The following is a 15,670-nucleotide window of genomic DNA, read 5'->3' on the forward strand; positions in this document are numbered from 1 at the left end:
GCTCTTCAACCAGTCTTTGCTGCTTTGGCAATATACATGCTTTTATTTGCTCAGTATTTTTTCTTATGATCACTACACATGTTTATTTTTTGTTAAAATATAAAGCCTTAAAATGCAGGTGCTCTCTCTCTAGCATCTATGCACAGAAAGGAAAAACTTGGGTGTCCAATGGCCTCTAGAATCAGACCTGAAAAAGTTATTAATCAGACTATGGATTCAGGGAACTGGGGATAGAGTCACTAAAGAGGTTGAGACAGCAGATGAGGGTTGAAGCACTTTTAATCACAGAAGAGTAAACAATAATATAAACCGTTAACAGCTCACCCAGTAGCTGTTGTCCTCCAGCCCTCAGCTCGCCTGCTCCTCCCACCCGCCACCCCCACTTCCTGCGTACCATTGAATAAAGAGCAGGGTATCAGCAGCTGTCCCTGTCACTACCAGGTGGCAGGAAGGGGATCTAGCTAGGGGCCTCAGCAATCCTGGCCACCTATTTCATGGTTGTCTGTTTGCATACAACTTCATGCGAAATATTCCAGCTCCAAAGAAGAAACAGTGCAGAAACGTGGAGCTAAACTCAGCTGCTCCATTCAGATGGTCAGGGCTCAAGAGCCATGGGCAACCAGGGAGGGGACACTCTGGAAACAGCATAATTCAAGATGCAGCCAAATCTGGGACTGAGGTGGGTTCAGAGGAGACCAGGCAAGGCCTAATGGCCCTAGTCCAGAAATGTGCCCCAACCTAGGCAACGAGACTCACGCATATGCACAAATGCACATGCAGAGGCGCGCACATACACACACACGCACGTGCACACACAGAGCAAATAACATTACTTAAAGAACCTGGAGGCTATTAAATACAAAATGGCCGAGTTTTTTTTTAAAAAGTGAAAATATTTGCTTCTTTGATTCTCCTCAGTGCCCTGCACACCCCCTAGACCCAGGAATGTAGATGTGGGGAGGCCCAAGAGGAGTAGGTTGCCAGTGGCCCTACAAGTCCATCTATGCTGAAGTCCCCATACCAACCACCTTACTCTTCAGCCCAGTAGCTGCCTCCCATGTGACCATTCACCCGATTGGCACCATTGCTGGAGCTGCGGCCACAGGGACCTTTTGTGCTGGTGGTTATATCTTCTTCCTCTGAGCTGCTCTCCACATCACTGCGATCATCCTTAGACACCTGGGAGGGATGGGGCCAAAGGTAGGAAAGGTAAGGACAGAACTCTTCTAGACTCATAAGACAGAGCCCACAGAGCCCATGTTTGGGCACTGTTTCCAATCTGGCCTACTTTCTGGTGGCACCTGACTCAAAATACTATCGGGACCATACAGACTTATGAGTACCTGCCTGCTTTCTGTGTTTCTCTCTCATCATCTCTAATTCTGTTCTCAATGAAGTAAGTAGCCGTCTTGGTAGAGGAGTTTACCTTCCAGGACCAGCCTAAAAGAGCTAAAAACATTCACATACCCTTTCTCTTCTACCTCAAAAAGAGAAAAGGCCAGCACAACAATACAGGGCTGTCGTCATCACTTCCACTGCAGTTTTGGTGATCTAGAGTTTTGCTATATCCCCAAAGTTGATCCACAATTGGGTCTTTTTAGGTGTTCTACTCTTCCTGGGCTCAAATATTAACATCCAATGCACTTGTTTCTTCAATGTTTTCCCTTTTCTCCTAACAGGATTACCTCTCTAGTATCCTGAAGATACACAACATGGTGAAAAGAAAAGCAGACTGGCAGTCAGCAAGACAAGAATCCCAGTCCCAATCATGCTATTCCCTATGAATCTTCACCTTTCAAACTCAGCTTTTTATTCTGTATTTTCAAATGAAGGATTTGGATTAAAGCAGTGTTTTCCGATCTAAACTATCCTGCATACCAAGCAAAGTATTTCAAATTTTCTACCATGGACCATAAAAGTAAAAAGGAAAGACACCCAGTGAGACCTATGTCAGGCTTTTGCCCTCCAGAACTGAAGGATAATAAACGTGTGCTTTTTTTTCCCCTAAATAAATAAGAGAAGGAGGTGATAAGGAAACAATACTACAATTGCTGTTACCAGAGGGTGGGGTACTTGCTTTGGGTTAGCTCTAAGATTCTATGGCTTATTATAGCTATTGACCTCTGAACCCAGATCACGAGTTGATTATCTGATCGTCAGGAAATTTCCACCAGAGGGCAGTGTGTTAGATTTGAGCTAAAGGGAAGCTCAAAAAGGAGGGATGCAGGCGGGACAGAAGGGAAAAACAGAAATGGAAAAAAAAAAAAGCAGACTCTACTCTTGCCTCAATTTAGGAAAAAGAATCTGGCAACTTGAGCTCCATTCAGCAATGCCCCACAAGGTCAGGAGAGAAGGCATGCTCCATACAATGCAGGGAAACAGAAAGGAAAGCAGGAAGGAAGAGAAACATTCAGATAGACATGCTTCACTGAACACTAGAAGCACAGATACACTTACATGCAAGAGATGAAACTGTCCAGCTCCCACCAGGCATAGAAAAAAGGAAGGAGGTGAGAAAAGAGTGGAGAGTACAGAGTCTGGGTCTAATCCTTCCTGGATAGGTCACCTGGTCAGGGAAGAAAAGCAGGGGAAAAGAGAGATGTCCAATAGCTACACCAAGATGCACAGGCACACTAAGCAAGTTCTGAAACCAATTAAAGCCATAAGGAACAGTGTCACAAGAGATCATATATTCCTGGGAAACATTCCATCCCTTTGTCCTAGAGTCCGTATCCTCCATCAGAGCCCCTCCCCTTGGGATTGTATGTTACTGAAGGCTGAATCCCTCAGGCTAATCACAGTTTGACTGACTGCTTCAGAATTTGCAAAATTCAGTTTTGAGTTTTATCACAGAATGACGCCTTTCTTTGTGCTTTTGGGCTCTTGAAGTAAAGTGGGTATTTGAAGCCCTAAAAACCTATCTCACTTAAGACCCTGCCTCATGCAACAGTAAGTGAGGCTGGTACTTAATTCCTTACATAAACTGTATCTTGAACACCACAGTGTGGCCATCTTGGGGTGGCTTGTGAATTACCATACCACTTCTAGGCAATCTAACATCTTGGCTTCTATACAGTTTATATCTTGGAACTCTGCGTATGATTTCCTTACATCTTGGAGCTCTGCGTATGATTTCCTTTGAAAAAAGGCTTCCATGCTAAAAATAAAAATATGAAATCCATGATGTAGGTAGGTAAGGGGTAGGTTGAAATGGTCTCCAAAACCTAATCCTGTTTATTATTTAACAGAAGTCATTCCTATGGGACAGGAAGAAGGCAGATCCTGCCTCTGACATCTAAGTCATGTCTTAGATGGCTAAACACTCATACCTAAAGAAAAGATGAAAACCTTAGAGCCCTAGGCTTTTTTCTTGGTAATACCCCAAAGAAAGAAGCCATCTTTCACCCTTACCTTTCCTCGGATCAAGGCTTTGAAAGCAATTCGTGCAATTAGGTAGGACCAGATGACATGCAGAACCTGTAGGACCAGGAGAAGGCCATTGAAAAGCCACCAGGAGGAATAGGGCCCGATCATCTCCCAACTCTCAAAGAGGGTTGTGTTCAGGATCCTATAAGAGGAAGGTCAATGGTCAGATTCTAGAGTCAAAGCCAGACACATAAGGATGAAGTTGAATTTCCTGGAAAGCAGAACCTTGTGTTTTCACACCATACCTTCTATCAGTTGAAGTTCCAGGGATATTCATGCACAGTGAGAAGACAGTAAAGAAAGGGGCCCATGGAGTTTTCTATCTTTAGGAATAATGGAAGATATACAACTCTTAGCAGCTGACAGAGTAAGTCAGATTACTAATCACTTCAAATAAGTCATATTACTAATCCAAATATGCAGAGTATCACCAATTTGGGACAACAGTTTTAACAATAACCCTAGGAATAATTCAGATTCTCACGCACATACAGGACAGCTGATGGCCAATTCCCTCAGACTAAGGAAAATCTCCAACCCACAGAGTCAATGACTTGTAATTTAGTCGTGAGTGTAGAAGTGAGAGTAGTGTGGGAGTGGGAGTGGTCAGGATGGGAGAGAGTATAGAGCAGGAAAATAAGCAAAAGCCTGAGAAGTCCACAATCAGTGCAAAAGAAGGCAGAGGAGTTACTTAGGCATAAAATGAGGACTATTCCTCAGAGATGAATCAGGAGAGCCATAGCTAAGTGAGTTGGATGCTCTCGGTCTACATCATACTGTATTAGAAATACTGTACAGGGGAAATGAGGTCCTTCAAGAATCCATAGAAGTTCAGGTTAGGTCAAGCAAAAAGCAGAGCAATATTTAGGGTTAGGGAATCTTGATGTCTGTTCCCTAAACTGGTGACCAGTTTATTGTTACATATTTACCACAGCTCCACAGCCCTAACACTTACCAGAATGGATAGATTCCTAGGCGAGTCACCACAAAAACAGCACTGAAGATTACAAAAAGGGTGTCACAGAGACGCTGGTACTTGGCATAATTGGCTAGCTTGGCTGCCTGGAGAAAGAAAGATAAGAATTGAATTGGGGAGAAAGCCAGTTCTCAGATAGGAAGAAAAGTAAAGAGGACTAGTGAGGAAAGAGTCATTGAGGGGTCTTACCTCCAGCAAGAAGTCTGAGACATCATGTAGACACAAGACCAGCGTTCCCACTCGAACCATGTTGTTGATGTAGGAGAAGGTAATAAGCCCAATGGTGGCCAGGTGATGCACAAACATGATCAGAAAGTCCTAGGAAGGAATGCAAATAGCAGAGGCAGGTAAAGGCAAGGCCGCAGAGCTGCTACACAACTCAGTGCCCTGCACTGTTCTCAGAGGGCCTCATCCCACCCCTTACGAGTTTCATTTTGTTTCAATTCTCCCCTAGGGAGCTGCCTAACATTTCACCCAAAACTATCTACATCAGTGACTGACCCATAATCTACACTCAATCTATAGCTCAAAACACAGAAAAGAGCAATTTTCTTTGGTAGTTGCAGAACATGTAGACTTCAAATGCTTAGTTGATACCTGGAGATAATTTCCCAGGTGGTAGTCAGGCATATAAGCCTTATATCTCTCAGATTCCTTAAGTATCTAAGACTCTTCTGCATTGATGAAGGGAATTTCAACCAAAGGGACCTAAGAGAAAGGGGAGGTTTGTGGAGGGGAGAAGCTATTCCAAAACATTTCAGAAGCACTTCCTGCTCTCAGATTTAAAGCTCTCATTTCCTCTTGGGTTCAAATAACAAGGTTAGATCCTGAAAAATCTCTAAATACCTGAGTTATTACACATATCTAATAAATACTTCTCAGCCCAGTGAAGGATAGAGGGTGGGAGGAGGCAGGTAAATTGCATCAGAGAAGCAAGGATATAAAGTCTATGCTCTCCATATGGATGGATACAATCACACGTTCTAGCTCTTGAGTTGGGGATGAGTTCACAAGTACACATTCTAGAACGTTTTAAAACCTACATACATATTATAAACCTTTTTATATGTGTCATGTATTAAAATGAAATTTTAATAAGGAGACCTATGTCTCCATAGGAGGGTGTGTAACTGTCCTGAGTAACCAAAGGAGGGTGAGAGGCATTTAAATTATATATCATGCTTCTAGGTTACACAACAACTAATAAGCCAGATAAATGTCAATCCATTCCCACAAGTGCTAACCCTGATTTTCCTTACCAAAGATAACCATGAGTTAGTGACAGATTAGGGTTAGAGCTGTTGGAATTGCATTATGTCAGGTGGATGCCAATAAAAGGTGAAGATTCTGCCCTTTCTGTATACTTACAAAAAACTTAAGCCATTTGCAACTTTGCCATTTTGTAAGCAAGTCAACTCACTTCTCTGAATCTGTTTCCTAAACAACAGCAAGAAAAGGCTAAACTAAAACATCTAAAACCCCTTCCAACTGACATTCTTTTAAGTAAGTGGGGTCACCAAGAAGAGAGAACAGAGAGGGAACAAGGGTCACTAATGGCAAAAGTTTTTCTGGAATCGAAGCTTTTCTGGATCAGGCCTTGCTATCCCTAAGTTTTGACTAGTTTCTTGAGCTTTATATGTGTAAGAACCTTGGAGAAAAACAAAGAAAAGGGTATGCTTCTTAGCTGGTTAACTGTTTGCATCCTGGGCTGCCCTGAATGACTCAAATATACTTCACTAGTCAGGGCTCACTTCTGAGAACATTACAAAGAGCTAAAAGTCACACTGAAGCTACTTTCACCCTCTTTTGTGGTCCTAATCAGGACAGAGAATCCATCACAATGACAATAATGGTAGCTGCCGGAAAGGAGGGTGCCATAAACAGGGTGTTAAGGGAGCCAACGTCCTTACCTTTCTTTTAATGTCTGTAAACTGAGAAAACATAAGAGACCAATAGAAAGCCAATTCCATGATATAATAGTAATAAAGTCCACTTGTGAGAGGCTGGAAGAGAAAAAGTAGTAGTGAGGATACCAGCTAGTCAAAGACTCATTCCATGTTCCCAGCTTTCTTTGTGTCAGCGAACTCATACCCCCGATTATTAAATACTCTTCCTCTCCATCATCTTCCAAGATGTGCAATAGCTAACAGACTGGACTGGTGTTGACACTTAAAACTCTTCCCTTCCACATATACATCTTTGTGTGCTAAATCACTTCAGTCGTGTCCAACTCTTTGCAGCCCTATGGACTGTAGCCTGCCAGGCTCCTCTGTCCATGGGATTTTCTAGGCAAGGATACTGGAGTGGGTTGCCATGCCCTTCTCCAGGGGATCTTCCAGACCCAGGGATAGAACCCACATCTCTTATATCTCTTGCATTAGCAGGGGGTTCTTTACCACTAGCGCCACGTGGGAAGCCCATACACATCTTTGGCTCATCTTTTAGAGATCAGATAGGCTTCCCTGGTAGCACAGCTGGTAAAGAATCCGCCTGCAATGCAGGATACCCCAGTTCAATTCCTGGGTTGGGAAGATCTGCTGGAGAAGGGATAGGCTACTCACTCCAGTCTTCTTCGGGCTGGTAAAGAATCCACCTGCAATGTGGGAGACCTGGGTTTGATCCCTGGGTAAAGAGTTGGACAGGACTGAGTGACTTTCACGGTTAACAAGGACATGACTGAGCAACTAAGCACGCGCGCGCACGCACACACACACACACACACACACACACACACAGCACAATCAAATCAGTGTGTCTAGAATTCTGGGCAATTTTCAGGGGATTAAATACATCGAGGCCTTTCCTTCTTCCACCCTGTTAGCAACCCCTTGACATTTTTCTACTTTAGACTAGAGCCAAGATGCTCTTATGGGATTCAAAAGGGACCCCTGAACCAGAAAGCACCTCATTAAGTGCCAGGAAGCTGCTTTTCTTTCCAGCCCAATTAAGGTGAATATCTGGAACAAACAGATCACAAGATTTCACGGCTGTGGGGACCCCAAAAATACATACTGTGAACATATGACTCCAAGAGACTCAGTCCCTAATCCCTCAAGAATCTCAAGGGACTGTTCTACCTGCCCTGGGACTGGTGATGCACCCTCCCCAACCCCATCCTACACACGCACGCACGCACACACACACACACACACACACACACATAACGCCCCTGTCTTAAAGGGCTCAGATCTTACCTGATAAGGGTAACTGTGCCAGCACTGTCGGGTGTCCCAGAACCAAGGTGACTAAGAGAAAACAAATAATCCAAGTCAGTTTTCAGAATTCTGTCCTGGCCCATCTACCTCTTTCTCTCTATACTTTGGGCAAAGAGACGGGAAAGAAAATGGAAGCCCCCTAGACAGAATTTAGGGATCCTTAAAGGCTAAATAAACAATTATACTTTTTTGCTAGAACAAGAAAGTGCTATTAAGACGAGAGAAACCGTACACAAGAGCAAAGAGAGTGCTAGGATAGCTTTTGGAAACATCACAACCTGGAATATACAGGAAACTAGGAGGCAGGAAGACAGTGATTTCATTTAATAATCAAAGGAGATCTCTCTGTGCCAAAGATTCAAAAGTCAAAAGCAATCATCTCCAATGGAGTTTCAATTATGTCCTTTAAGAGGGTTGTCCATTTCATCTAAGTTGTTGAATTTATTACTATTAAACTGTTCATAATGTGGTCTTACTATTCTTTCAATGTCTACAGGACCTATAGTGATAGCCTCTTTTTCTCCCTGATACTGATAATTTGTTTTCTTGTTTTTTTCTAAAGGTTTATCAATTTTAATTAAAACTTTCAAAGAACCAACCTTTGGCTTTAGTAATTTTCTCCATTATTTTCTAATGCCTATTTCATCAATTTTTGCTTTTCTCTTTTTCCTTTCTTTTAACTTACTTTGGGTTTACTTTGCTCTTCTTTTTCTGGATCTTAAAGTGAAAACTTAATCACTGATTTTAAAGTTTTCTTCTTTTCTAATATAAACAATTAAAGTTATCAATTTCCTCAAAAGTATTCTTTAGCTGCATACCACAAACTTTGGTATGTTGTATTTTCAGCATCATTCAATTAAAAGTATTTTCTAATTCCCTTGTGATTTCTTATTTGCTCTTTGGGTTATTCAGAACAGTTGTTTAACTTACAAATATTTTCTAGACATCTTATTATTATTGATTTGATTCCTGTTTTAATTCCATTATGGTCAGAGAACATATTTTATAAGATTTCAAAATTTTAAAATATGCTGAGACTAATTTTATGGCTTAGTGTATGGTCTATCTTAGTGGATCCTTTACATGGACTTGAAAATAATATATATCCTTCAGCTGCTGGTGTGGTGTCCTATAAATGTCAAACTGGTTGGACTGTTATTTAAACCTTCTACATCCTCAGTGATATTTTTTGTCTAGTGATTTAACCAATTAAGAGCATTAAAATCTCCAAATATGATTGTGTAATTGTCTAGTCCCTTCCTTCAGTTCTGCTTCCTTATGTTTCACGTATTTTGAAACTTCAATTATGCATTTAGAGGAAAATACTGTGGTACAGTAGGGAAAAAAAAAAAAAGACTCATGAATCAAAAAGCCTGAAATTCTTCTTTGACTCTGATAATCAATTGCAAAGCAGGAATAATACCTACTTCAATGAGTTACTGACGTCATTTCTTTAACTGTCTCCTCCTTGCAAGAACAGGACTTTTGTCAAATGCCTTGTAAACCATCATGTACTATGTCAATTTAATTAATACTATTATTATTAGCATTATTTAAGGAGAAACAGAGTCATGAGGTTACTGATGTCAGGCCCCAGACAGAAGACAATTTATTTAGCTTATAAACCTGGGCTCTAGGCATCACAAAGAAAAAACAAAAGAGAGTAGAGGACAAAGCTCTAAAGGTATTTAACTCTTATCTCTAGGGATGCATGAATGATTAGACCCCAACAGAGAACCAGAGAAAGTTCAGACTCACCGACCAGAGAAATCTAATTCCGTAGCAGAATATACATAAATAAAAAGTGAATCTCCACCTAGATGGGTGAAGAGTAGAAGTTAGACAAACAATTACTCAAAAGAAAGTCTTTGAGCTAAAGAATTCAAGGTTGCACATTTGGGGACAACACCGTTTACTGGTAAGAAACTGATGATACACGGTTACCTAAAAAGCCAAAGAGATAAAAATTTTCCAGCCTCTGTTTAAAAATAGATTTCTACAAATATATACTGGTTTCAGTGAACTTTTCTTTTATATCAGACTCCCCAATGATAGTGCCTATTTTTTTTTTTTTTTGCATGACAATGAGATATAGTGCTTGGTGTCCAGAGGATAATCAGTAAAAAACCCAGTGAAATGAACTATAGCATGTCCAGAAAAGGGATGCTTCCTATTAAAATGTCAGCCTATAGCAAGCTGGAACTATCTCTACCAAGGTATACGAGGGTGTGCATATCTACCTACGTAAGTTAAAGTAGAGAAATTCATTCCCAATTTCTTTGGGAAACGTGAACGAAATGCAACTACAGCTAGCTTAGGGACAAGTATGTCTAAGAAACTAAGGGTGACCAAGCTTTCAGTTCTCTTCTTTCCAGCCTATAACAGAGTTAGCCTTCTGCATCCATTGACTGTTATCCTAAGAGGAGAAGTGATTTCCAAAAAGAAAACCTTAGTCCAGTCATACCCCACCCTTCTCCTCACTCCCCACCTCCTTCCATACACCTACATGCTTTCACAAAATTTAGTGAGCGTTGGGGGCTTGTCCTGATTCCTCCGATGGCGAAACCAGCATTGGATTTTTCGGACATCCCAGTCTAGTTGCTTTGACAGGCCCTCCAGCCTTTTCTCATCAGGATACTGTAGACGTATGACCAGAGTCAGAACATTGCTTTTTCTTCAAATCTACTCATTAAAGCCCTTTGACAAGCTGGGTGGCAGAGGGGTAATAACTACAGTGACTTAAGTAATGTTTTTCTTTCCAGGTTTCATCCCCAAAGTCATTTTTATGTAAGAAGTACTATTTTACACATCAGGAAGCTTTACCATTCACCTATACACATAGCTATTTGGTTTTCTCCCTCTAGCCCAAGTGAGTAAAAAAGAAAATATTAAAAACCCAACCTGGAAGGGAGGTTTAAGAGGGAAGGGACATATGTATACCTATGGCTGATTCATGTTGATATTTGGCAGAAACCAACACAATTCTGTAAAGTATTTATCCTTCAATTAAAAAAAAAACAAAAATCCAACCTGCAAAGGCTATCAGTACCATCTCTATCTTGATTATGCAACTAGGTAATGACAAGAGCTGAAGCAGGGAAAAACAAAATCAAAATATGATGTGTGTCTTGGGGAGTAGGGGTGGTGGTGACTGCTAGGCCTAAATCTCCAATGTATGTAATTTTGAATTATTTAAGGTATCCTAGCCCAAAGGTATTTCCTTGAGTGGATAAAGTTCTCCTAATAGCTCTATGGACTATCCAAATGTGAAAGATCATCCCGTCCTATCCTTAGCCTTGGAAATACTTGCTCTCTATCCTCCCATGCCCTATGGGGGATGAACCCTAACAAAAATCTTCCTGTTTTTTTTTTTTTTTGCCCACTTACCTTAGTAATAGACATGAACACCTTTTCAAGGATAGCATTAGGTTGTGCCTGATAAGGACCACTGTCCTGGATGCCAACATGGAGTGCACAGGGTTTGGCAATAAACCTGTAATGGAGAAAACCCAAAAGCCAATTCTAAAAATCGTTTGCTAAGCATTAAGCAAAAATTCTGATTAGGGGACTGATAAGAGGGAAAGGGGGAAACACTTGGCAAGGAGCCAGAACTTTTTGATTTAATCCTGAATTCTGCCATTGATTCACTTGAGAAGTGACCTGTTTAAGAAATATTGGAACATAAGCTCTCTTTCCATTTTTCCCTGGTTCCCTTTATCACATTTTGAGCTTTAGAGTAAGAAAGACCTAGATCAAATCATTAGTCTACCATTTACTGCCTGTATGAACCTGGGCAACTTATTTAATCTTGCTAAACCTCTGGACATGGAACAACAGACTGGTTCCAAATAGGAAAAGGAGTACGTCAAGGCTGTATATTGTCACCCTGCTTATTTAACTTATGTGCAGAGTACATAAAGAGAAACACTGGGCTGGAGGAAGCACAAGCTGGAATCAAGATTACTGGGAGAATCAGTAACCTCAGATATGCAGATGACACCACCCTTATGACAGAAAGTGAAGAAGAACTAAAGAGCCTCTTGATGAAAGTGAAAAAGGAGAATGAAAAAGTTGGCTTAAAGCTCAACATTCAGAAAACTAGGATCATGGCATCCGGTCCCATCACTTCATGGGAAATAGATGGGGAAACAGTGGAAACAGTGGCTGACTTTATTTTTCTGGGCTCCAAAATCACTGCAGATGGTGACTGCAGTCATGAAATTAAAAGACGCTTACTCCTTGGAAGGAAAGTTATGACCAACCTAGACAGCATATTAAAAAGCAGAGACATTACTTTGTCAACAAAGGTCCATCTAGTCAAGGCTATGGTTTTTCCAGTGGTCATGTATGGGTGTGACAGTTGGATTATAAAGAAAGCTGAGGATAGAAGAATTGATGCTTTTGAACTGTGGTGTTGGAGAAGACTCTTGAGAGTCCCTTGGACTGCAAGGAGATCCAACCAGTCCATCCTAAAGGAGATCAGTCCTGGGTGTTCATTGGAAGGACAGATGTTGAAGCTGAAACTCCAATACTTTGGCCACCTGATGTGAAAAGCTGACTCATTGGAAAAGACACTGATCCTGGGAAAGATTGAGGGCAGGAGGAGAAGGGGACGACAGAGGATGAGATGGTTGGATGGGATCACTGACTCAATGGACCTGGGTTTGGGTGGACTCCGGGAGCTGGTGATGGACAAGGAGGCCTGGCACGCTGCGGTTCATGGGGTCGCAAAGAGTTGGATACAACTGAGTGACTGAACTGAAACCTCAGTTTTTTTTCATTTGTAAGATGAAAATAATATCAACATTCTTGCTACTGAACATAAGGCCAACAGATAAATAGCATTACTGGCTTTTCCTAGCAGCTTTTTAGTGCAGAATTTCAAACCCCATCTCATATCAGCAAAATTAGGATCTGCACTAACAAGATTCCCAGGGGATTCATTCGTACTCCCATTAGAAGCGGGTCTACTTTACTTGAATCTTGCAGGTACAATGATATAACATATATGAAGACCCTGACACAAGGAAGCACTTAATAAATGATAGTTCTCCTTATATCAAACCATTAAGATCTTAAATGGAGGGAAAAGTAGAACTGAGGCTGACCTCTTCCTAAACAAATATCCCTGGTCATGGTCACCTTCCTGCCTAATCAAAAGACTATGGAAATTATTAGAACTTTAGAAGCTCTGAAGAAAAAAAATCCAGAAACTACAGAGAGTGGTAAGAAAGAAATTACTTATTAGTACTCAGTTCTAGTCCCAGATCTACCAATAAGAAGACACATAAACTTAGTCAAGTCACTTGATTATTGAGTTTTGGTTCTGTCATCTAAAGGAGATGACAAAGATTTTTCCTAAGATCCATGATGATATCATTGATTATAATTAATTTATAACTTTTAGATTTGAAAATTGAGGAATGATTCCTTGGCTCTTTAAGAAAGATCTCCCTCTTTTCCACAACCAAAGATTTCTACGAGCCTCAGCTCTAAGAAAAGCTTTATGTTATCACTTTCAGAATAAGTCAAAACCAGTTCTAGCTCTCTTAGCATCTTAGGGAGTTGTATGATGAAAATAATAACTGGAAGGTGTAAGATGGAGGGCTCTTGACCTATTTTATTTAACTGCATTCAAATCCAGAATTTATCTCTAAGTGAGGGACTGAAAATAAGAAGCTCTGTTTATTATCTTTCTCTGTGAAAACTTCTTTTACCTTTATCACCAAAGTTCCTAAGACATGGGGAAACACTGATTCAGAGCACAAAGTAATCCACATCTGTAACCCATTCTTCTCTTTTACACAAGTAGTATAAAACTTTTATTCAACTACCAATACTAATAGAAACATTAGTTTATATTTCCTGGATAATAATTCTGTGTATAAATATTTTAAACTCTTACCCAGGTTTAAATTCCTTGAGAATATAGAGAATACTGCTTTTGTATTTATCAAGGTTCTGTGCTCAATAATTGCATACTGAGTGATAGGTGTAGCAAATTCCACCCTTGCTGTTGGAGCTCAGTTTGGACCCAGCATTGATCAGTACCCAGAAGGGTAATTACTTCAGGCAGCCATACTTGAGACTTCCCTGGCAGTCCAGTGCTTAGAACTTCACGTTTCCACCGCAAGAAATGGAATTCCTTGGGTGGGTTCAATCCCTGGTTGGGGAACTAAGATCCCACAAGCTGCATGGTGTGGCCAAAAAAAAGGTAGCCATTCTTTGTTGTTGAGTTGGTGCTATATCATATCTGAGATAAAAGAACTGAATCATCTTTCTGAATGAAGAAGTAGACCTGAGAACAAAAAAACAGTCTTTCCAATTCCTATTCTTATTCCCTGAAGCAGGCCTCTTCCTTCAGTCAGGAGATTAAAGGCCCTGGGGCTAGGCAGATTTTACCAGCTAATAGACTTCATGAAAGTTACCTACAGAATGAGGATGATAATATCTGCTCCACAGGGTTATTTTAAAGATGAAATGACACAGTTACAGTAGAGCTCAGTCATATCTGATTCTTTGCGGCCCCACAGACTGCAGCACACCAGGATTCCCTGTCCATCACCAATTCCTGGAGCTTGCTCAAACTCCTGTCCATCGAATTGGTGATGCTATCCAACCATCTCCCTCTGTCGTCCCCTTCTCCCACCTTCTATCTTTCCCAGCATCAGGGTCTTTTCCAGTGAGTCTTCCCATTAGGTGGCCAAAGTATTGGAGCTTCAGCACCAGTCTTTTCAATGAATATTCAGGACTGATCTTCTTTAGGATTGATCTTGCAGTCCAAGGGACTCTCAAGAGTCTTTTCCAACACCACAGTTCAAAAGCATCAATTTTCAGTGTTCAGCTTTATGGTCCAACTCTCACACCCATACATGACTACTGGAAAAACCACAGCTTTGACTATACGGACCATTATGTATGCCTACCCAGTACCTGACACTTGTAAACATTCATTAAAGGCAGCTATTATTATTTTTACTAGAAACAGTTTGGTCTGGGTACTCCCTGATGGTATCTCAAACAAAGTGAGAAGAGCAGGAAATCCTCTTTCACACAACAGGGACAGGTTTGTACCCTGATCACTTAGGCGAAGCCAAGATAACTGCTTTATTATCTAGACCTTGAAGCAGACTTAATATCCTAGAGCTGTCGTAAGCTCACATCCTGTCCTCATTAGTTCAGAGTTCAACGAAAGACACAGAGCTACTGGCATCAAGTCAGTGACAGCTGGACAGACATTAAGAAAATCTACTTATTTGACAAAATATTTATTGGGCACTGATACTGTGCCAAAGCATGAAGCATAAAACCCACAATAAGGAATTATGATAGAAAAATAACTTTTCCTGTGTTAAAAAAATTAAAAACGGGGGACTTTCCTGGTGGTTAAAACTCCACACTTTCACTGCAGAGGGTACGGGTTTGACCTCTGGTTGGGGAACTAAGATCCCACATGCTGCATGGGACAGCCAAAAACAAACAAACAAAAAAACATTTCAAATCAGAAATCTGAACAAAACAAATACTAGTAATGCATTCATTCCGCGTCACTTACCTGGCATTTAGAATAACAGAAAATAGGAATCTAGGTAGGTCTAATTCCAAAGAACCTAGAATTAGCATTCATCATTTCTGCTAGACCAGCACTTCTCAAAGTGTGCCTGGAAGCTTGCGACATTTTTCAGGAGCTCTGCTCTGCAAGGTCAAAATTACTCATAATAATTCTATAGTTTCATAACAGTTCATTTCTCTCTCATTCTCTTATAAGTGTACAGTGAAAATTTCCACAGCTTACATGACACATAGCAAGAGACTGAAGGCAGAATTGATGAGAATACAGCTTCTAGATGCCAAAGAGACTCAAAAATGTAAAACTAATACTATTTTCACATTTTTTTTTTGTTTGTTTTGGGAAAGTGCTGAATAAGTTTTCATAAAGCATTAGTTAACATTACCAATACTAGATATTGTTATTTATAAGCAAATGAGTAAATACTTAAAAATTTTTTTAAATTTCTAAAATGGTACATATTGATAGTTATTATCCATATAA

The 15,670-nt window shown here is 40.6% G+C and overlaps 1 protein-coding gene across 4 annotated transcripts in view; it reads right to left on the reverse strand.

The window, feature by feature from the left end:
• Positions 1 to 261: 261 nt before the first annotated feature.
• CERS5 (ceramide synthase 5) overlaps positions 262 to 15,670 on the reverse strand; it is a 29,745-nt gene continuing 14,336 nt past the window's right edge. For 3 of the 4 annotated variants that reach the window (XM_055583176.1, XM_055583201.1, XM_055583193.1), the window contains 9 exons: positions 11,005 to 11,110; positions 10,124 to 10,254; positions 9,376 to 9,433; positions 7,597 to 7,647; positions 6,313 to 6,405; positions 4,592 to 4,720; positions 4,382 to 4,488; positions 3,412 to 3,568; positions 262 to 1,179 (listed from right to left, as the gene is read on the reverse strand). In XM_055583176.1, the coding sequence (XP_055439151.1) occupies positions 1,030 to 1,179; positions 3,412 to 3,568; positions 4,382 to 4,488; positions 4,592 to 4,720; positions 6,313 to 6,405; positions 7,597 to 7,647; positions 9,376 to 9,433; positions 10,124 to 10,254; positions 11,005 to 11,110 (982 nt within the window). In that variant the 3' untranslated portion in view covers positions 262 to 1,029. Of the gene's footprint in view, positions 1,180 to 2,457; positions 2,567 to 3,411; positions 3,569 to 4,381; positions 4,489 to 4,591; positions 4,721 to 6,312; positions 6,406 to 7,596; positions 7,648 to 9,375; positions 9,434 to 10,123; positions 10,255 to 11,004; positions 11,111 to 15,670 lie in introns of all 4 variants that reach the window. The other variant, XM_055583184.1, reaches the window with a different exon arrangement.

The sequence above is a fragment of the Bubalus kerabau genome, chromosome 1 (genome assembly GCF_029407905.1).
Source record: "Bubalus kerabau isolate K-KA32 ecotype Philippines breed swamp buffalo chromosome 1, PCC_UOA_SB_1v2, whole genome shotgun sequence".
Classification (NCBI taxonomy): domain Eukaryota; kingdom Metazoa; phylum Chordata; class Mammalia; order Artiodactyla; family Bovidae; genus Bubalus; species Bubalus kerabau.